This window comes from Rhinatrema bivittatum, chromosome 13, assembly GCF_901001135.1.
Source record: "Rhinatrema bivittatum chromosome 13, aRhiBiv1.1, whole genome shotgun sequence".
NCBI classification, from domain to species: domain Eukaryota; kingdom Metazoa; phylum Chordata; class Amphibia; order Gymnophiona; family Rhinatrematidae; genus Rhinatrema; species Rhinatrema bivittatum.
This window is the reverse complement of record NC_042627.1, coordinates 22,977,539-23,000,912: the sequence shown is the minus strand read 5'-3', so window position 1 is coordinate 23,000,912 and position 23,374 is coordinate 22,977,539. Positions and strand designations below refer to the sequence as shown.

The 23,374-nt window shown below is 43.3% G+C and overlaps 1 protein-coding gene across 7 annotated transcripts in view; it reads left to right on the top strand.

Annotated features, from left to right (window-relative positions):
* The window catches only part of LOC115075130 (dual oxidase 1-like), a 165,104-nt gene that overhangs the window by 73,486 nt on the left and 68,244 nt on the right, over positions 1 to 23,374 (top strand). For all 7 annotated transcript variants that reach the window (XM_029575342.1, XM_029575340.1, XM_029575343.1 and 4 more), the window contains 7 exons: positions 5,658 to 5,760; positions 7,542 to 7,714; positions 8,644 to 8,819; positions 10,665 to 10,783; positions 13,638 to 13,775; positions 22,011 to 22,127; positions 22,800 to 23,002. In XM_029575342.1, the coding sequence (XP_029431202.1) occupies positions 5,658 to 5,760; positions 7,542 to 7,714; positions 8,644 to 8,819; positions 10,665 to 10,783; positions 13,638 to 13,775; positions 22,011 to 22,127; positions 22,800 to 23,002 (1,029 nt within the window). The remainder of the gene's footprint in view (positions 1 to 5,657; positions 5,761 to 7,541; positions 7,715 to 8,643; positions 8,820 to 10,664; positions 10,784 to 13,637; positions 13,776 to 22,010; positions 22,128 to 22,799; positions 23,003 to 23,374) is intronic.

The following is a 23,374-nucleotide window of genomic DNA, read 5'->3' as shown; positions in this document are numbered from 1 at the left end:
ACAGCAGGACCTCCTCTCTGGAACTCCATCCCACCGGAGCTACGGCAGGAACCTTGCCTCCCAACTTTCAGGAGAAGACTCAAAACATGGCTATTCAAAAAAGCCTTCCCAGACTCGGATTAAACCATAACTCATCTCCAACCATCTTCCAATAACTACCCATTTGCAGAAAACCTATACTTCCTATCACTACCCTCACATAATAAATCCTACAATTAGTTCAAACGGACAATTCCTAGCAATTACCATAATCTCCTGTTAATGTACCTCGTCAAAGCTTTGTAAATGTCAAAGTTGGATTAATATATTGTTAATTTTCATATCACTTCTCTGTTCCAAGTTGTACTTATCCCTGTTTTATTGTAACTGTAACTGTTTTTTTGGTTCAGCACATGTTATTTACTTCGTTCTCTATACCTTTCATCACTCCCCTGTTTATTGTAAACTGGCATGATATGACACTCTCACGAATGCCGGTATAGAAAAAACCTAAAATAAATAAATAAATAAATATTGAGAAAGTACCGGATATTAGTGAGTGATCCGACCAGGGGACCGGTGTGCATGCAGGAGGGGACGGGTACTTCATGCCAGAGTTTATGAAAATGAGGTCCAGGGTGTGGCTTGCTTTGTGGGTGGGCTCCTTGATAATCTGTTGGAAGCCCATGGCTGTAAGTGTGGAGAGTAAGGATTCACAGTTGGTTGTGAGTGTAGTGTTGTCAACATGTAGGTTGAAATCTCCTAGTATCAAGGCGGGGGAGTCTAGGTTTATGTATTTTGCGATTAATTCTACTATGGGGGAGGCATCTGAGTCGAGGAGTCCTGGTGGGGCGTAGACTAAAAGGATTTGGAGTTGGTCTGTTTTGAACAGGCATGTTTCTAATTTTGAATCTGATCTTACTGGAAGTTGGGAGACTCTCAGTTCTTTTTTGGTAGCTAGGAGGAGGCCCCCGCCCCTTTTCTTTGCTCGTGGGAGGGAAAAGAAGTCATACATCTGTGTGGGGAGTTGATTTATTAGGGCTATGTCTGTTGGTTTCAGCCAAGTTTCTGTTACGGCGCAGATATCCGGTTTGGCGTCTAGGAGATAGTCATTGAGGATAAGCGGTTTTTTTTTGGTGATGGATTGTGTGTTGAATAGTGTCAGGGAGAATAGAGTGAGACCTAGGAGTTGGGTAAGAGGTGAAATCAAGATCGGAATGAGATATTTAGAAGAGCGTGGATGGTATTGCATTGTTGCTCTTCCTGTGTTGTAGAAGTTGTGGTGAAGAATAGGGATTGGGAGTCCCGGAAGCATTATGATCTAGTTGTGTGGTGGAGGATGGGTTGCGTGCTAGATGATTGCTGGAAGAGGCTGGATGAATGCCGGAAGAATGCTGGTGGAGGCAGGTGACTGTGTTGGCTGCGAGACGCGTGTAGCAATGTTGAGGCGAGGGTGTCTATCAAGGGTGGCCTTTGTCCTGATTCCTTAGGCTCACAAAGGGGCGCACTAAGGGGCAGGCCCCTTAGGTCGCGCTCATTTGGGCGCGCGACGCTGTCGGGATTGAAACTGCTTTTAAAGGGGCAGTAGGCGCCCTTCGATTGGCCCTGTGGCTGCTTTGGGGGCACTGCTCCTCCCCGCGAGGCTTCTGGGCCTGGAGCGGGTTTCTTTTTACTATTCGAATTTTATTTTATGCCTTTTCCCGTTCACTTCCTGTCTCCCCCTGCACGGCTCACCTGATTGAAGATCGGGTGGAAGGTGAGCAGGCTCTTGCCCCAAAAGGGCCGCGCGAGCCTCGGCAGGAGAGTGGAGAGAGAGAGAGAGAGAGAGAGAGCTGGACGTCTGGAGCGGGTGGGCGCTGAAATTCTCTGTTTGCAATTTATATTACTGATGTATGAATTGTATTTGTATTTTATTTCATACACCACCTTGGGTAACCCTTAGGATCCAAGAAGGCAGTTAATAAGAATTTTCAAACAAATAAATAAAAGGTAAAGGCAAGATTAGAAAACAGCCTAGACGAGGAAGCCAACTCCAGTCTTCATGGGCCACAAATAGGCCTGGTTTTCAGGATATCCACAATGAATATGCATGATATAGATTTGCATGCTGTGGAGATAGCATATGCAAATCTATTTTATGCATATTCATTGTAGGATATCCTGTTTGTGGCTCTTGAGGACTGGTGTTGGCCAACCTTGGCCTAGACCATTTAAAGAAGACAAACTGCCCCATCCCTAACCAATTTGTCTAAACTGTGACTCATATTAGCATATCACTTCATGGAGTGTCCTCTAATCTTTTTATATTTTGAAAGAGTAAACAAATGATTCGCATTTACCCATTCCACTCTACTCATGATTTTATAGACCTCTATCGTACCTCCCGCAGCTGTTTCTTTTCCAAGCTGAGTTTTGGCCTTTCCTGATAAGGGAACCATTCCATTCCCTCTATCATTTTGGTTGCCCTTCGCTAAACCTTTTCCAGTTCCGCTATATCTTTTTTGAGATGAAGTGACCAGCATTGCACATGGTACTCTAGCTGCAGTTGCACCATTCCTTTCCTAATAATTCCTAACATTCTGTTTGCTTTTTGACTGCTACCGCACACTGAGCCAAGGATTTCAATGTATTGTCCACGATGACTCCTGGATCCTTTTCCTGGGTAGTGATGCCTAGTTTGGAACTTAATCCAAACTGTAGTTACACAATGTTATGTTTCCCTATGTGCAGCAGTTTGCACTTCTCCACATTAAATTTCATCTACTATTTGGATGCCCAGTCTCCCAATTTCATAAGATCCTTCTGCAATTTATCACTATCCGCTTGAGATGTAAAAACTTGGAATAGTTTTGTGATGTCATTCCCCTTTCCAGATCATTTATAAATATATTAAAAGGCATTGGCCCCAGTACAGATCCCTGAGGTACTCCATTGTTTACTTTTATCCACTGAGAAAACTAACCATTTAGTCCTAGCCTCTGTTTCCTATCTTTTAACATTGCATGGACCTCTTAGCGGACAGGTCCAACGCTCAAGTTCCCAGATATTTCAGCCACAGGCGGGATCCTCAGGCCCAGGGGATCGATACCCTGGTACAGCCGTGGCCTCAGGGGATTCTGCTATACGCCTTTCCTCCGTGGCCCCTGCTGGGTGCCATAGTACACTGGATTCAGCGACACAAAGGCCTAGTTCTTCTAGTGGTCCCGGACTGGCCAAGAAGACCCTGGTACGCAGACATGAGAAGACTACTGGCAGGGAATCCTCTTCGCCTGCCTCCACACAGGGACCTGCTGCGGCAGGGTCCCATCCTCCACGAGGATACAGCTCAATTCTCTCTTACAGTCTGGCTATTGAGAGAGCTAGATTGAAGAAAAGAGGATACTCTGAGCCGGTTATAGATACACTCCTCCGAGCACGCAAGTTCTCCACATCGCTCACATATATCAGGATCTGGAGAGTTTTTGAAGACTGGTGCGACTCTCACAGCACCAACTCACATGCCACTAAGATTCCTCTCATTTTGGACTTCCTACAAGATGGACTTCAGAAGGGTCTGTCCCTCAGCTCCATCAAGGTTCAGGTAGCAGCGCTGTCTTGCTACGGTCCCAGGAGTGATGGCAACACCATTGCCAAACACCCAGACGTCTCACATTTCCTGAAAGGAGTCAAACACATTCGCCCGCCACTGAAGTGGCCAGTGCCCTTGTGGAACCTCAACCTAGTGTTGGAATTTCTAGCGGGATCCGCCTTCAGGCCCCTTCAAGGCCTGTCTCTTCGTTTGTTAACCATGAAGATGGTGTTCTTGCTGGCTGTGTGTTCAGCACGCCGCATCTCAGAGCTACAAGCACTGTCCTGCCGTGATCCGTTTCTCAGAATCACTCCAGAAGCTATCCATCTTCGTACAGTTCCATCCTTTTTACCCAAAGTGGTCTCACACTTTCACCTCAACCAAACCATATCTTTGCCTACCACGGAAGGTTTGAAGAAGTCGGAGGAAGGTCGAATGCTACGCCATCTCGACATCGGCAGACTGCTGTCCAGATACCTGGAAAGGTCAGAAGCAGTACGAAAAATGGACCACCTGTTTATCCTGCACAGCGGGAAGAAGCAAGGGGAAGCGGCCTCACAGCCAACCATCGCCCGCTGGATTAAAGAAGTTATCAAGGCAGCCTACATAGAGGCGGAAAAACCACCGCCTCTTCAGGTCAAGGCTCATTCTACCAGAGCACAATTGGCCTCTTGGGCAGAAACTAAGCTGCTGTCGCCTGCGGAGATATATATAAAGCGGTGATGTGGTCCTCCCTCCATACCTTCTCCAGACTCTACCGTCTGGACGTCCAGGCTCGGGAGGACACAGCATTTGCGAGGGCAATCTTAAACGGTCCTCGGGCAGCCTCCCGCCCAGTCTGGGAGTAGCTTTTGTACATCCCATTTGTTTTGAGTCCATCTGCTACATGCTAGGAAATGTTGAGATTACTTACCTGATAATCTCCTTTTCCTTAGTGTATGCAAATGGACTCAGCATCCTGCCCGGCTGCCGGTATACATGGGGATTCGCCGACTCACGGTAAGCCATGTTTTCTTATATAGGGCACCCACCCGGCCGGGTGTCTACGCCTTCCAGCTGAGTACACTGGCGGTCTCCAGCTACCATCAATTGGTCAGGGTAATCCTGTTGATTAATCGATCGGTCAGTCACACATATATCCATAAAAGCTTTTGCAAGGAAGATTACTGATTTGCTGCACTTCCTGTGGGGGTATATGTGCCCGTGCTGACATCAGATCCGTCTCCAACTGCTAGCACGAGCACACTATACCCATTTGTTTTGAGTCCATCTGCATACACTAAGGAAAAGGAGATTATCAGGTAAGTAATCTCAACATTTATTTATTTATTTATCGAGTTTTATATACCGTCGTTTGGTTTTGCCATCACAACGGTTTACCAAGGATCGATTTCTACAATCATACATTTAACATGGCTTTTTAGTCATTTTATTATGTTATACATTATATATTATATTATATTACATATTATATTATATATTATATTACATATATATTATATTATATATTTTTATATATTATTATATATTATACATTATAGTATATATTATACATTATCACCAGACTACTTCTCTGGGCTTATGTATAAGTGAAACTAATATTAATAGCATATCAATGGATATCTATAGCTATGGACTTACATCATGTGTGTGGCATCATGCATTCTTATGAGGAAGGTACTAGGGAAGAGCTAGAAATACCTTATATAATTCTCACAGACCGTGAAAAAATCAGAGTAGTGTATCCTTGTGGTATGAGCATTTTCTGTGCTAATTCCAATGATTGATGATTACTATTAAATACAATTACTCATTGCATACCAGCAGGATTGCAGTTTAAAGTGTTTATGTAAAATCTTGAAGATATAAAATAAGTGTTTACTATTAAATGGAGCCTACCTTTAGGAAAAAGCAAAATATCAAATGCTTATTTATGAATACATAAATATTCATTTTCCTTCCAAAACATGTGATAATAGTCCAAGTTCATGGGAGTTCTCTTTTAAAATTCACCAATTTGAACATCTCTACAATACCTACTTTATAATTTTGCCAGTAGATAGTTATTTGAAAAATGATTGAATAAACATACATTTTTCTGTAATTTTAGAATCCAAATCTACAGAAAGGAATGGATATTGATGAGCTGCTGTTGGGGATGGCTTCCCAAATAGCAGAAAGAGAGGATCACATTGTCGTGGAAGATTTAAGAGGTAAATAACTATTTTCGCAGTTTGAGACACAGTTAGTGTATGTATATACCGGTATATTTTTTTTCCTTTAGTCTAATCTCCTATCTAACCCCCCCCCCCCCCAGCCCTAACTAATTCCCCCCTACCTTTATTTTACAAGTTACGCCTGCCCAAGGCAGGCGTAACTTGCGCGGGCCGGCTGCCAGCGCACCATGTTCCGGTCGAGAGGCCGCGGCCACGCCCCTGGAATGCCCCTGGGCCAGAACCACGCCCACGGTCACGCCCCCATTGATGCACCAGCCACGACACACCCCCCCAGACATACCCCCCCCCCCCCCAGGAAAGCCCCAGGACTTACGCGTGTCCTGGGGCCGGCACACAGGGGGTGGAAGGGACAGCTTTTCGGGGGTTATGCGCGTATCCCTTTGAAAATCTGCCCCAATGAGTATAGACTTGAAAATGTGTGTTATTTTTTAATTTTTCTTAAACCACGCCCAGAGGAGCATCTCTTCTAAATGTGGCTAAATACACACGTTGAGTTCCACTCTGTGCATACAGAATTATTAGAAAGGGAATGGTGAATAAAACGGAAAATGTCATAATGCCTCTTTATCACTCCATGGTGAGACCGCACCTTGGATACTGTGTACAATTCTGGTCGCCGCATCTCAAAAAAGATATAATTGCGATGGAGAAGATACAGAGAAGGGCTACCAAAATGATAAGGGGAATGGAACAGCTCCCCTATGAGGAAAGACTATAGAGGTTAGGACTTTTCAGCTTGGAGAAGAGACGACTGAGGGGGGATATGATAGAGGTGTTTAAAATCATAAGAGGTCTAGAACGGGTAGATGAGAATCGGTTATTTACTCTTGCATAAAGGAAGACTAGGGGGCACTCCATGAAGTTAGCATGTGGCACATTTAAAACTAATCGGAGAAAGTTCTTTTTCACTCAACGCACAATTAAACTCTGGAATTTGTTGCCAGAGGATGTGGTTAGTGCAGTTAGTGTAGCTGTGTTTAAAAAAGGATTGGATAAGTTCTTGGAGGAGAAGTCCATTAACGGCTAGTAATTAAGTTGATTTAGAGAATAGCCACTGCTATTACTAGAAATAGTAACATGGAATAGACTTAGTTTTTTTGGGGTATTTGCCAGGTTCTTATGGCCTGGATTGGCCACTGTTGGAAACAGGATGCTGGGCTTGATGGACCCTTGGTCTGACCCAGTATAGGCATGTTCTTATGTTCTTACTGAGGGCCAGTAGTTTTAGGACAGACAGTTCAGGTGAGTAAATGCTGTTTACCCACACAAATGACTTTGCGTGTATTTAGCCGCATTTAGAAGAGATGCTCCTCTGGGCCTGTTAGCTTACCCTTAAACATAAGCCCACCAGGACAGGTTTGGGAATCCCTGCCTCAGAGTCTGGCAGCTTTTCCTGGCCTGGGGCTAGTGGTGTTATTTCAGCATCATTACACAAGCAGTACCTGCTGCCTGCCCAAACTGGGGCTCTGACACTATGGGCCTTCGTTCATAGCTACTCCATGGTGTTATCCATTTTGCATTTGTTTCCTTTTAGCATTCAAAGGAAAGAAAGAAAGTTTAATGCCATTACATTTTTTTGTGTTCTATAGAAGTTATTGACCACCAGGGAATAGTTCATTTGTTTCTTTGCATTAATTGTTTTATGGTTACAAATTCATAAATATATTTCTCTCAAAATAAAAATGTGCTGTGTGTGTATTTTAATGATCTTTTTATATATAAAATATGAGGCGTTACACATGTGGTGTTCTCATCAGATTACTGGTATGGACCCATGAAGTATTCTCGCACAGACTACGTGGCTGGCAGTATCCAGCGAGGGCGCGACCTTGGGCTTTGCTGCTATAACAATGCACGACAGTTCTTTGGGCTCCCTCCGGTCAAAGACTGGCAGGACATTAATCCGCAATTATACCATGAAAACAAGCAGGTCAGACCAACGTTTGCTGCAATATATTTTCATAATTCTCTCTTCAAAGTCCATGATGATAAGCTTTTGGTTTGTGGTATAGGAGCGAGGAGATAGTGGTGGCACTTGACTGGTGGAAGACAGTAGATAAATTCCTGTAGGTAGGTATGGCAAGGAACCAGAAAATCTCATGAGATTCCTCCATTTTACAACAGAGCAACTAATCAGAACAGGTTCAGAAGTAATGGATACCCTACATCTAAACAAGAGCAATATCTCAAAAGTAAATCTAAGTTACACTTGTAACTTTATCCCCTGACATCCCTCTCCCTCATGTAATCGGGGAGCAGTGTTGCGTGGCCAAATGAAACCATGACTTTTACCTGTCTGCATTATCGGTTCTTGTCCAACCAATTATATTGTGGGCAAGATAACATGGTCTTGTTTGCTGCTCATTTGCTACCCTGTGTACTGCCTGTGTTCAAAGTTTTTATTTACTTTGGTTGTCGCTTCAGTTTTTTACCCTTGTTCGATGTAAACCGATCCGATATGGTTATTACTATGAAGGTCGGTATAAAAAAGTGTTAAATAAATAAAATAAAATAGACTGCAAAAGCAACAGGGCAAGGACAATGTAACTGTATGAATTATTTTGTGAGATCCCGTGTACAGGAATTGTGCTTTATAAATGATATGCTTATTATATAGCAACACCACTGATATCACAAAATGGTATGATAACTCTAGCAGTGCCCAATTACGTCCCTCCTCATTCCCTCCCTCCCTCCCCAATTGAATTGTGCTTTAATCAAAATGCAGCATTGTGGGAGTAAAGATAGGGACTTAACTAGAGCCACATAGGAAGGGAGGAGTGAGGGAGACTTTTGGAGCTAGCAGTACAATTAAAGAAGTATTTGTGAATTAAATTTATTTCCCTGCGTTTCTTACAGCTCATTGATGATTTAGCAGCACTCTATGGCAATGACGTATCAAAACTAGAATTCATCCCTGGAGCCATGTACGAGAGCAATGGAGACCCAGGCGAACTCTTTAGTGCAATCATCTTGGACCAGTTTGACCGTCTTCGAAATGCAGACAGGTTCTGGTTTGAAAATCTTAAGAGTGGGTAAGAGTTTTTGCACAGTCACGTTCCAGATAGTATTCCAAATGAGTCCAAGAGGTGCAGGGCATAGATTCACAGAGTCCTTATTTTTCAGATGATTAACCGTGTATTCAGAAGATGCTCATTAAAAGGTGAATTTTAAAAGGCGTGCAATTGCCAAAATTAGGAGCTACACGTACACACGTCGATGTGCGAATATTTCCCATCAGACAAAAAAAAAAGGGGTGTGATGTGGGCCTTCTGGGGGGTGAGGCCAAGAGGTGCACATAAGTAGGTTTGTGTCTGGGCACGCCACCAGGTCGAAGACCCTCTAACTTTACTTCTGCTAATGAGGTCGTATAAGTCTAAATTAAACTGTTTCCAGGCATCTCTGTGCTGTTTGAGGGCTCTGGGTCAACTGGGGCGGGGGATGCAGGCTAATGAACCAGAGGGATTAAGAGGACAAAGGTGCACACTGGGAAACCTGGTGAGCAAACTGGTGAAACTGGTCACGGCGTGGGCTTGCACCTGTTATAAAAGTCCCTCACTTACATGGCTCATACCCAACTTTACGTGGCTGTCTGCGCTCTCTTGCAAAATTGGGCGCACACATCCGTGCACCGGGACTATTTTATAACGTGTGCACGCATCTTATAAAACGCCCGCGCATCTGGGCATGTGCCAACGCACGCCCGTTTGAAAGTTACCGGCCCTGATTTCAAACAAGAGAGAAGTCCTCCAACAAGGCCCATATTTCGCAGAGAGCTGTGTCGGAAGGGACAGCAGTCAATACAATGAAATTCACTTGGTTGAAACTATCAGTCCATAGACACCTCTTGGACTTATTTGACTGCGTTTTGAGGAGTGTGTATGTACCACTTTTTCTCCTCTGTAACTGGATACACTTTATCCAGATAAATTGAAGATGTTCTGGGGTGGCGTCAACTTAGCCAGATAACTTACCTGGCTAACTCCGATATTTTGAGTTAGCTGAGTAAGTTATTCAGCTTAGTCTGGATGCGCCTCGGAGCAGGTTTAAAGTTGTCCGGGAATGGCTACCCAGGTGACTTTTTACCTTAACCAGATTTACTGAAATATTCTCGTTTAAGTGGCAGAAAAAAGAAAGGAAAAAAAATGCTTGCAGGCCTGATAATCCTTCCCCCACCTGCTTAAAAAAACATAAAACTAACGTGGGCCACAGTGCCCAAACCTCCCTCCCCCTAAGCCCCATCAGAGATTACCTGAAAGAGTCAGGCCTAACTGCCCTCGGAGCCTCTCCCCTCACCCAATTCTGAAAATAAATGTGGTCTCTGGTCCTTCTCTTAATCCCCATCTGGCACCCCTCAGTACTGCCAGGACACCCAGGTCTTTTATCTCCATATTTTATTACCAAGCTTTTATTATAATCTAAAATGCCAAAATTAGCAACACTGCTAGCAAGGTGTTGGTTCTAACATCCAGCCACCATAGCCCCTCTGGTTCTGCTGGATGGTAACTGGCCCCCTACCAACCTTCCTACATTGACTTGATTTGGTTTCTGGGGCTTGTAGCCTGCTGGTTCCTATCCAGCTGCCCTCTGGCCTGTAGTATAGCTAGCTCATGCTTATTTATCCATTCCTCACTTCCTTATCACTTCTCCCTTGGCTTCTGCTCTTGAGGATGTGAAGTGTGGCTTGCTTACAATAATTCAGTCAACTAACTTTGTTGCTATCATTGTCCTCTGTATTTGATCCGAAAATGTTTGGAGCTGTAGTCTAATTTTTCTCTGGCTAAAGCCAGCAGCTGTACATTGTATCAATATGTCAGCAGTGCTGGGTGCCTTGCTTAACATAGGCCATAGTCATCTTCGTCTTGCTTTTCATTCTGTAGGTTGTTCATCAAGGAAGAAATTGAACAAATCCAAAACACAACATATCATGATGTCCTTGTTGCTGTTATGAATATTGATCCTGGGGATATCCAGCAGGATGTCTTCACCTGGGTTGATGGTGAGTGCTCTTTTTTGCTGGGACTGACCTGGCCATATGGGTGGAAGCAGCACTCCCATGGCTTAAACAGTCATATAGAGACAACTCTAATTGGGAATTAAATTTTCAGATTTTTTTAAATGTGGACAAGGCTGGGGAGGGGAAACGGTCTTTTGAATGTGGTTCCTACTGGCTAAGAAGGCTTCCAAACTGGAGATGGAAGAACCTGTCAAATTAAAATAGTTGTTCTTGGAAATATCTTCACGCTTCACCAAAGAAAAAATAAACAACGCTAGGAAAGCATTAGGAGCTTGCTGCCAACTTGACCTCCATCGGTAGAACTTGTCTTGATCAAGCACAGAATATCACGTTTCTTCCAAGGTGATCCATAATAAGGAGAGAATCTCTCTTGTTCAGTCAAAATATCTTTTTTTGTTTGTTAAATTAATTATTACAAATGGTAAAGAGGTCAGGAAGTAGTACAAGGGTGCAGATGCAATGGGATAATGACATCTTTTAGTCTGAAGTACCTTTATATGAAGAATTTTAAAAGCCCTTAATAAAAAGGTCTGGGGCAAAATATGAAAAGTTGGGGTAAGTGGTCCCCAGCCTTTGGATGCAAAAGGTTGGATGGAAAATAAAATATATTTATTTCTCTGGTAGAAAAGAAAACACTGATTCACTTGGAAGCAATAACAGCAAGCAAGGGCTGAGAAGTCTATGATAAGGATGTGTTAATTCGATACAGGATAGAACATGGTATTGGGGAATTCCCCAAGGCTGGGACTGAAGTTGTTACAGTAATAGCAAGAATCAAATTATACAAAGGACAGAGAAGACGAGAAAAACTGGTGTATTGTATCTTCTACATGAGTTGCTTCCAAAGGCGGTGCCCAATATTATAACCCACTTTAGCCGGATAACTTTAAACTTAACTGGCCAGCTTTTGAATATAGCCAAATTAGGTGTAAAGTTATCCAGCCTTGTGTAGCCGGATAATTTGCTACTTAACCGAATATCTTAAAAAGATATCCAGCTAAGTAGCTCTGTAAAAATAAGAAAAAAGGGCCAGTGGCCTAAGTATCTCCCTTCCACAACCTATGTTAATAGATGGTCCTGTCGGGCCATGAACCCCCACTACTATTCCTGCTGAAACAGTGTAAACTGCTGTGAAGGTTGATTTTCCCCCCTTCCCCCCCCCCCTCCCCACCACACACACAGACCACCCCCCCTTCCCCATTTTGGAATCATAATTTGCTAAACCCCCCCCCAGATCCTTCCCACCTGCACTCTCAATTGGCTGGCCACACCTCACCCCCACCTCCCAGACCCCCAATCTCACACCCCTAATACCAAAATCATACCCCTGCACCCCTGCAAGAAATGAGGTCTAAACTCACCTGCTTCTGTCAAAAGCAGGCTGGAAGAGTAAGTTACCAAGTCTTGAAGTGTAAACTGCAGGTATGAGGATCACTGGGAACAAGTGAATTTAAAACTTGCTGCCAGTAGGGGTGTGATATTAGCATCAGAGGGATTGGATGGGGGTGCAGCTGGCCAGTTGGAGCCGCAGCTTGGTGGGAGGGATTTGGGGGGAAGCCAGATTGCAAGTTGTGATTCCAAATGGGGGGGGGGCCTGATTTAGAAGGAGTTGGGGGTGGGGTGGGGGGTGCACAGCCCAACAGGGCCATCTATTAAAATAGTTTGGGGAAGGGAGAAACAGCGCTACTCAGCTGGATATCTTTTGAAGGTCACACAAGGTCAAATCTGAAACAGGTCTGAAGTTATCCACCTAACTTCACCGGATACATTTGAAAATCAGCTACGTTAGCTGGATAACTAAAGTCCTCCCCGAAAAGCCCCTGAACATCAATTTTTTTTTTATCCGACTAGAATTTAGCATCCCTCCCACTCCTCAACACCAAAATCACACCCTTAGGAGAGAGGTCTAAACTCACCCATTCCCAGCGATCCAGCGCTGCTTCTGTCAAAAGTGGCTCAATATTCAAATCCTTGCCATTTAGACTGATAACTTGTGAGTTACCTGATTAAATGGCTTTGAATATTGACCTCAGTATGTTTTGAGTGCTTTTTGCAGTGTAAGGGTTGATTGGGCCCTTTGAAATTTAGTGTCTGTATGGATGACCTTCCAGCTGATGAAAGGTCATTCCTGCTTTAGCAGAAAATAATAATAGGCGATAGTCCAACCATCAAAGGTAGATAGTCAACAAGAGGAGGAAGGACATCAAGATTCAACAATGTTCGCAAGGTTCAAAAGCAAAGTTTTATTATATATAGGCAAGCAAAAGACTTCAGTCGTCACCTTCAAGCCAAATAATTGTATCAATAGATTCACAGTCCCCCGACACGGGCCGTGTTTCAAGAAGACTGCGTCGGGAGGGAGCCCACAAGTAATTAGAAACTCTTCTGAACAAAGAGTGGTGTCGTGTCAAAGGAACTAAATCCCCAAATGAAAGAAGAGAAAAATTCAAAGGGGTTTCTGAATAATGCTTTAAGGTAATCGATTGATTCTGCAGGGTGAAAAAGTCACAAGGAGTTGAACACAGAAGTACGTCAGAGTATGCTGATAAGCTGACCTGTTAAGATCCCAGGAGATGCTTGCTGATTGCGTGGGGGAAAAACTTTTAAGGATCTTATTGGGATTTGGAGTGGGCAGAAAAACGCTGACAGAGCTTACGGACATTATTGAATCTCTGTGTCCTTCCTCCTCTCATTCCTGCTTTAGACCAGTGTCCTCATAGTATGACAGGTGTTGACTAGATGCAAACCAGCAATTCCTAGACAGAGGTTTAGTATGACCATATCAAATCAGAGCCATCCCAATCCACATTATATTTCTTCTCTTTTTAACTTACAGGAGATCCCTGTCCTCAACCTCAACAACTAACAGCGGAGCTTCTAACCAACTGCACACCACTTTTTGTGACCAACTACTTTGAAGGCAGTGAGGTTGGGTTTGGAATTCTAATGGTAGCACTTTGCTCTTTGCCCCTAGGTGTGGTGATATTTCAGTAATTTAATTACTTTTTAAAATTGTATGTGAATGTTTCTGTGTGAAGCTTTGATTATTATTATTAGAATGTCATTACAACATAAAGGGGATAGGGGTAGATTTTCAAAGGGTTTGCGTAACCCCCGAAAACCTACCCCTGCGCGCGCGCCGAGCCTATTTTGCATAAGCTCGGCGGCGCACGCAAGCCCCGGGACATGCGTATGTCCCGGGGCTTTCAAAAATGGGCGGTCCAATGGCGGGGTCAGGGGCATGACAGCGGTCTGGAGGCGGGTCCGAATCCTTCGGCACAGCAGCCTGTGCTGGGGGATGGCGAGCCGGCACGCGCAAGTTACGCCTCCCTCAGGCAGGCGTAACTTTTGAAACAAAGGTAGGGGGGACGATTTAGTTAGGGCTGGGGGGTGGGTTAGATAAGGGAGGGGAAGGTGGGGGGGGGGCCGGAAAAAAAAGTTCCCTCCGAGGGAAGGGGAAAAGCCATTGGGGCTCCCCTCGGGCTCGGCGCGCGCAAGGTGCAATTGTGTGCACCCCCTTGCGCGCGCCGACCCCGGATTTTATAACGTGCATGGCAGCGCGCGCATGTTATAAAATCGGGTGTACATTTGTGCGCGCCGGGTAGCGCGTACGAATTAAAATCGGCCCCATAATGTTCAGTCACTGTCCAGATTACAAAGATAGCTGGATAAACTTATCCAGCTAACTTTGGAGGGATATTCTGTGGTATATCCAGCTAAGTCTTAAACATCAAAGTCAGCCGGATAACTTACCTGGCTAACCTCACTCTGCCAGAAATGTTCCCCCCCCCCCCCCCCCCCCCCCCCCCCAGAATACCTCTACATTAGCTGGCTAAATTTTAGCTGGCTAATGAGATATCTGGATAAACTTTAGCTGATAAGTGCCGAAAATATTAAAAAGTAAGCATTTAGCTGGATAACTCACAAGTTAACTGGCTTAATATGGATTCGAAATTGTCTGTGTGATAAAGGAGGCAAAGCAAGTTATACAGAAGCATATTGCTATGCTGGTCCTAAGTTAGGGAATGATTTTCCCAAGGAAATTAGAATGTTAGACCATTATTTAAATTCTAAGGAAGGGGTCAAAACCATGTTTCAAATGGCCATAGAATAGGGATAGGTAATACTTTCTCCAACTCTTCTTTTTATCTGGATATGCCGTTCCGTTTTATTTTATTATTGTCAGCCCTTTCGTGTTGTCTTATGATATGGGATAGGGCTTTTTATAATGTCAGTCAAAGCTGTGCCAGTTGCTTTTATTCTTTTTTTCGTCATGTTGGTTATATCTGTAGTTGTAATGTGGCAATTATGGGGGTAGTTTTGTAACAGCCCGAATAAATTTGATGGCAAACGTGCACATAAGTTATACCTTATGCACCTAAGAACATAAGAACACAAGAAAATATCCAATCAAAATGAGCCACCCTTTGCTACCATGTGCGCTCAAACAGGCAGATTTTAAAAGGAACGCACTTACACCCATAAACGCACACATCTGTGTGCGAGCGGGGAGATGCTGCAATTTTAAATTGTGCTCACAAGTCATTATAGTACCCCCCTTCTGCGCGTATTTCAGCTAGGGCTCTAGCAGCTTTTACGTGCTTATGCAGGTGAATTTTAAAACATACTCGCTCAAGGGATAAAAGTTTTTGCAAGTAGTCAACCTGTTTGCCCGGTTCATATTGAGGTCTTCAAGACCCATCTAGTTCTTCATCCTGCAAGCCCCCCCCCCCCAACTTGACCCCGAACCCTCATGCTGTGGTAAACGCCCTAAAACTCGAGATCTCCAGACTTGCTCCTCAGAAGAAAAGTTACGTGGATAACAAGCCGATCTGCACCATGGTTACCTTTTCTAAAATGTGGCTTTAAGCGCATAAATCTTGGCCACGCCCCCTTTTCCCACTCCTTTCTGATCACATAACCCCCTTCCTTAAAGACCTCTATTGGCTCCCGATCCCCTCACGCATCCTCTAAAAACCCTTACATTATACACAAATCCAACTGGCTCGACGAGTCTCTCCTTTTCATCCCCTCCAACCGCCCCACCAGAGCAACCCTTAAAGGTGCCCTCCACATCCCATCCCTCAAGAATGCACACCTCACCTCCACGAGGGATCGAGCCCTCTCCATTGCAGGCCCACGAATCTCCGCCTCGAGCCTTGCACCATCAAATTCAAGAAAAAGCTAAAGACCTGGCTCTTCAAACAGGCATACACCCCAGACTAGGTCCCCTGCGCTCTAAATCCATTGCTACATCATTATGCTTCTAAGTTATTAATTGTTACGTTATTAAGTTAACGTTTTATTTTCTCTACAGTTAGAACTCCCGCTCCTCTTTTCTTTTAATTTTTACTCTAGTTTTGTTCACTGCAGTCCCCTTCCCCGTCCCTGTTCTATGTATTTTCTACCTTCAGTTTGATGTAAACAGATATGATGTAACCACTAATATCGGTATAAAAAAAGCCTTTAAATAAATAAAGAAATGAACCAGATTCCATACAATTTTTAAGGAAAATAGGGAGATACAAGATGAAAAAAGGAGCATTGTATATTAAATACAATAAACCACTAAAGAAAATTTGGAAAAAAGAGGCCGCGCCTGATTCTACTAAGTTCCGACAAATAAAAATTAGGCGGAATTAGCTGGGGGATGAGTACCCAAGTAATTTGGTAGATGAACAGGGTCATAAGAACATAAGAAAATGCCATACTGGGTCAGACCAAGGGTCCATCAAGCCCAGCATCCTGTTTCCAACAGTGGCCAATCCAAGCCATAAGAACCTGGCAAGTACCCAAAAACTAAGTCTATTCCATGTAACCATTGCTAATGGCAGTGGCTATTCTCTAAGTGAACTTAATAGCAGGTAATGGACTTCTCCTCCAAGAACTTATCCAATCCTTTTTTAAACACAGCTATACTAACTGCACTAACCACATTCTCTGGCAACAAATTCCAGAGTTTAATTGTGCGTTGAGTAAAAAAGAACTTTCTCCGATTAGTTTTAAAAGTGCCCCATGCTAACTTCATGGAGTGCCCCCTAGTCTTTCTACTATCCGAAAGAGTAAATAACCAATTCACATCTACCCGTTCTAGACCTCTCATGTCGTCCCCCCTCAGTCGTCTCTTCTCCAAGCTGAAAAGTCCTAACCTCTTTAGTCTTTCCTCATAGGGGAGTTGTTCCATTCCCCTTATCATTTTGGTAGCCCTTCTCTGTACCTTCTCCATTGCAATTATATCTTTTTTGAGATGCGGGTCAAAATATATACATTTATATCCAAGGTCTGTTAACAACACATTGACAAAGGAATCGCAAAATAAATTTTGCACCAAATTCCAGGACCTCTGAAAGCATTAAAAAAACATTTTTAATGACATTCCTGAGTGGAATTTGTGATATCTGAATATATGCAGACTCGCTGGCTAAAAAAAGGACAATCTATAATGGAAAAAAGATCAAGACCAGATCTCTGTTTTAAGAAAAAACAAAAGAAACGAAGAGTCCCACGTGTAGAAATAACCATATCCATTGAAGATTCCAGGAATTGGGTCAAGTTCAAACCAGTTCCTGAGCATGATCAGTCAAATTCAGATCTGAGGACTTTATCATGTAAGCTTTAGCGATGGTGGGTGTAGCTTCAATCGGTATTTTTAAAACCTCAGATGTATATTTTTTTTAAACAAATCAGCAGCAGAGACCAAATTAGATTGGGGAAAATTCAAGATCCTAAGTTTATCTTTTTAAAAAGATAATCTGGCTAAATGCAAACCTTTGAATATCTCCTCACTTATCTGACTAAGGTTTCAAATTGGGTAATATAAGGCATTCCAGAGCAGTGGATAAGTTATCCGTCTAACTCTGGCCAGGCCGTAGAGTACTCAAAGTTTATCCAAAAAAGATATAGTTGCGATGGAGAAGGTACAGAGAAGGGCAACCAAAATGATAAAGGGGATGGAACAGCTCCCCTATGAGGAAAGGCTGAAGAGGTTAGGGCTGTTCAGCTTGGAGAAGAGACGGCTGAGGAGGGGATATGATAGAGGTCTTTAAGATCATGAGAGGTCTTGAACGAGTAGATGTGACTCGGTTATTTACACTTTCGAATAATAGAAGGACTAGGGGGCATTCCATGAAGTTAGCAAGTAACACATTTAAGACTAATTGGAGAAAATTCTTTTTCACTCAATGCACAATAAAGCTCTGGAATTTGTTGCCAGAGGAGGTGGTTAGTGCAGTTAGTGTAGCTGGGTTCAAAAAAGGATTGGATAAGTTCTTGGAGGAGAAGTCCATTAATGGCTATTAATCAATTATACTTAGGGAATAGCCACTGCTATTAATTGCATCAGTAGCATGGGTTCTTCTTAGTGTTTGGGTAATTGCCAGGTTCTTGTGGCCTGGTTTTGGCCTCTGTTGGAAACAGGATGCTGGACTTGATGGACCCTTGGTCTGACCCAGCATGGCAATTTCTTATGTTCTTATCCGGCTCACTTTAAGGTAGTCGGATATATTTAATGGTGCGCTTGTGCCGCTGAATATCCCGCCAACGTTAGCCAGATAACTTTGCAATATTCCGCCACTGACTGACTTGCAATGTTTAAAAAAATATACATCTGAGGTTTTAAAAATACCGATTGAAGCTACACCTACCATCGCTAAAGCTTACATGATAAAGTCCTCAGATCTGAATTTGACTGATCATGCTCAGGAACTGGTTTGAACTTGACCCAATTCCTGGAATCTTCAATAGATATGGTTATTTCTACACGTGGGACTCTCTTCGTTTCTTGTTTTTTCTTAAGACAGAGATCTGGTCTTGATCTTTTTTCCGTTATAGATTGTGCTTTTTTTGGCCAGCGAGTCTGCATATATCCAGATATCACACGTTCCACTCAGGAATTCATATATGAATTCAGCGGTGTATCCTGTGGGCAGTTTAGTGAAGGAACATTTCCAGAAGAAAAGCTTGTGGGAAAGCCTTTGAAAATTTGCCTACCCTATGGTGTTAAAGGCTGTTTTGTTTTGTCACAATGTGGAATACTGTTTAATTACTATGGTTACGTTGTTCCTGTTACTTTGTCCAAGTGACTCAAATTTATGTATTATTCAATGCATTTAAAACTGCAACTTGCTGAAAGCACTTCTTTTGGATGGAAGTGAGAGAGAAATCTAAATAAATAAAAGTATAAAGTGCAAGACAAAGGCTCTAGAGAGATATTGGGGACTATCGCTCACAGAGGTGGGGGGTGTATCTGGAGATGAGAGGGGGAGATTCTATTCTGGAAAGAAGTGTTGAGCCAGTGAAGAGACTAGAGACGCAGGAAAAGGAGGAGGAGGTTTGGAAAAGCATTCTGGCTGTATCATACTGTACAGATTGAAGAGGAGGAGGGTGCAGTAATCTGGGCATGAGATAATGAGAGTATTTTTGTAAGGTAAGGATAAAGATTTTGGGTGATAAGAATACAGAAAGTTAGATTTTGACAAAAGCATACAAGGAGATTTAGCAGTTTTTAGCAAGGAACCGAATGCTGCTGAAGAAAGAGTGAAGAACCCATGGTAACAGAGAGGATTTGGGGTCCAGAAGCACAATGGTACTGGGGCAAATTTACAGGCCGATGCAATACTGTGTACTGGTCGCAGCGCACTGCTCAATGGGCATCCATAACCCCAGATGCAAAACGGGGGTTAGCGCGTCCAAAACGCACATGTAGGTAATAGTGCTTATCACATGTAAATGCATGTTGATGAGGCTATTATCTATTCCCCCAATGCCCCCCCCCCCAAAAAATGTGTGCCAAAATACTCGCCAAAATTAACACCTGCCCCGAGCAGGCGTTAATTTTGGAGGAGCTCAAAAAGTATACAAAAAAGCAGAAAATACTGCTTTTCTGAACTTCCTCCGACTTAATATCGTGGCGATATTAAGTCAGAGGAACTAAAAAATTACAAATGTCCCCCCTCCCAAAAAAAATTACAAATGTCCCCCCCAAAAAAATAAATTAAAAAGAAAATGGGTGCTGGCAGTCAGGTTAGGAAAAGGGATGCTCAATTAATGAGCATCCATTTTCCTAAGCTGTGGCTTTGTAGGTCCGTTTTCCTAACCGGCTGACAGCCGGAACTCTCTTGGACGCCTGCTGCTGAGGAGGTGCTAAGGTCGCGCAATTTCCCCTGGCGCTTCCTTTTTTCCCACGGCACCCGACGCCCGGGAGAGGTGGATCGGCGTGCTTTAAGAGAGCGGGCACTCAATCATGAGTGCCTCTTAACACGCGCCAATATTGCATCAGCCTGAAAGAGAATAGCATAAATGGAGAAGCATTTGAGGAGTCACAGACATGTTGAGGCCGATTTTTCCGCCACAGAGCACCTAGTTAAATTAGCTGGATATAGCTATCCGGCTGACTTAATGGGAATATTCAGCTGCGCAGCTGTGCCACTGAATATCCCCAGCTATCCTACAGTTATGTCCAGCTGGCTAATGTTAGGGCAGCCCTATGGGCCGACCAGAGTTAGCCGCATAGGTTGAGCAGCTAACTCTGCACTGCCCAGAAATGCCTCTGACACGTGCACCTAAATTCTAGTCGCACATGCCATGCGCCTAGAATTTAGGTGCATACGGCGCTGAATATCACTGGCTAACCATTTAGATGGATAACTTTTGAATATCAACCTCGTTGGGTTTCAGATGAGGACGTGACATCTAAGGGGGCAGCAGCCAGGAGGAAAATGATCAGGATTTAAAAAGAGAACAGTCAGGCAGGGGTGTGTCGGGGAGAAGGCAAAAGAACAATGTGTCATGGGTACAGACGCCATCTGTGGGAACAAACTGTAATGTTTATTCTTTAGTTCCATTTTAAATCTAAATAAGTCTAAAGAAAACATTTCCCAGTGTATGTAAAGTTTCCATAATTAATAGTCAGAGGTGAATTTTAAGACCCACAGGTGTGCACACATGGTCGCGTATTTGCTGGCTCGTGCACATGGACACTGTGATTATATAACATACATGCATATATGCGCATGTGTTATAAAATCGGCTATACGCGAGTACATGTGCATATGACTTTATATTGATGCACGCAAATGCTGCCTCAGTCGCATAAGTGGGGGGATTTTAGTAGATAGGCGTGCTGACACAATTACCCGTTTCCCCAGTTTATTCCCAGTTCACCCCGGTAAAAGAGAGGACTTCTTAAACCCCCTAGCTAACTTGCCTCCCTCTTTACCTTATTAGGCCTGCCCCTTAAAACCCCGCTGCCTGGCCTCGTTTTTGTTATTTTATTACTTACATGCCATCCATAGCAGAAGTAAAGCCCCAGCGCGCCTGTGCGTGCAAATACTTACGTGCAGCCTTCATGCTACAGATTCGGCCCGCCCCTTTTTATAATTTTTCGATTTGTGCACGTACCAGGAGACAAGCGCGTACTCGCGTGGTTTTTAAAATCCACGCACCAGGCCGAGTCTGGCACACGTAGCGCTTTTAAAATCCACCAGTTAGTCAGCCTATCCTAATTTCCTTTATATAGGGCACATGGGGCCTCATTGATGACATTTTTCCTAACCTGGCAACTCCCAGTAGAGCATTGGCGGGGGGGAGATTATAAACCTTGTACATGGCTGATATGGAGCTGTGTACAAAGGAGGCTTATTCACCCCTAAAAAACCCCTCCTTTTCTGAAACCTGATATACGGTGCCGTATCAGTAAATGCACCATGGTTTGTTCAGCTCTTTCAAGAACTGAAACACATACCAACTTAAATAGAGAATTTTCCTATTACAGCAAGAAAAGTACCGATACTGTATGAACTCTGTTGCCGAGTTCAATCTCTTCATTCAAATTAATGAATAGGAATTAGCATTATTCAGTTATCATGGGCTAAACTGTCACCATAGAGGAGGGTTTGCAAACTCCAGCTCTTGAGTATCATATCCAGGTCCAGCTGTCAGAATTTCATCAATGAATATTCACGAGATATGTTTCCGTACATTTCATTGAAGAACCTGGCTCATTTGCTTAGTTTGGCTGCCCTGAAAACCCGATCTATTTATGGCATTTGAGATCTGGAGTTCACCGTTGCTGCCCCAGATAGAGCTGCTTAGCTTTTGCATTGCCGACGCAGTGCGATGGTGCTAGTCATGCTGTGTGCCTCATCTAGTGGGCTTTGCTGCGTGTTATGGCACATCCCTCACCTCTGTTCTGCTGTCTGTGTTTCCCCAGTGAGTTTACTCATTGCCTGGATGGTTGCTCGTTCACGGAGGAGAGACCTTAAGAAAATACAGGGAAGACAAAACAATACCATTGTAAAGACAGGGGAGTATGGTGACGCAGTGGAAGGTAAAGAGGCAGCATTTATTATTATACACATTAAACAGCTAAATAAAATGGGTGGAGAGCCCATCTCAGCTACAGCTGTTTGCCTTGGAATGAAGGAGACTGGAGGAAGTCATCATCCTAATTTTTTTTTCTTCCCTGCAAAAAGTGTATTTTAATTCACTTTTTTTCTGTCACATCACCTCCTTACCCAGATGACTGATTCTGGTTCCCTCACTGTTCAATCAATAGCATATATTGTAGCAATTTTCAATAGGTTTTACCCGTGTTAAGTGCATTTAACGTAGGTAAATGGGCTTTTGAAAATTGCTGCAATAATTTTACATTTACATTTTCCTTTTGAAAATGACCCTGGAAGTGATTGATTGAATTCAGATTCTTTGATTTATAAATTTATACTTCGCCACTCCTTACTGTTATACTGTTCAGTTCTCAGTATTTTCTTTTCTCAACTTCATTTACCAGAACATAACATCTGCATGTCACAGAGGTAGGGAGCTTCACTTCATTCAGTTCCTACATGACTTCCTCCTAAGAATTAGGATAGTAAATAAGAAAGACAGGAGGTGGTCCCAGCACTCGATTTCTTCTTCTTGCATAGTTTAAGAAACCCTTTTAGTTGCTATTATGGAAGCCAGTTTTCACGATACTCTTTTTTTTTTTTTTTTCTTCTAGCTCTGGAATGGCAGGGTCCACAGGAGTCGCACTATCATGTTCTACTGCAACTCAACAATCAGAAGCTGATCAAAGTGCTAGACAGCAGGTATTCTGTGCTCCGAAGTATCAACCTACAGCACCACCACAAGGTTGATGTGATCCAGTCCAACAACAAGGGGTGCAAAGCCTTGCTTCTGAAGGTTCCTAAGGAGTATGATTTGGTATATAAATGATCATATACTGTATTTCCAAGAATGTCATGTTGAGTTAGTTGTAAAATACTTAAATATTTCAGTATTCTTAGGAGCTAGATTTTTTTTTAAAGATAGGCTGTGGGATCAGGGACAAGGTGCATTCATGGATCAGTAACTGGTTAAAGTGAAGGAGGCAGTGAATAGGAGTGAATGGCCAGCTTTTAAACTGGAGGGGTGTACACAGCGGAGTGCCCTAGGGGTTGGTACTAGGCCCAGTATTATTCAATTTGTTTATAAACAATCTAGAAGATGGCGTAACGAGTATGGTTGCAAAATTGGCAGATGTTATCAAACTATGAAGGGTAGTTAAAGCATAAGCTGATTGTGTAAAACTGTGGG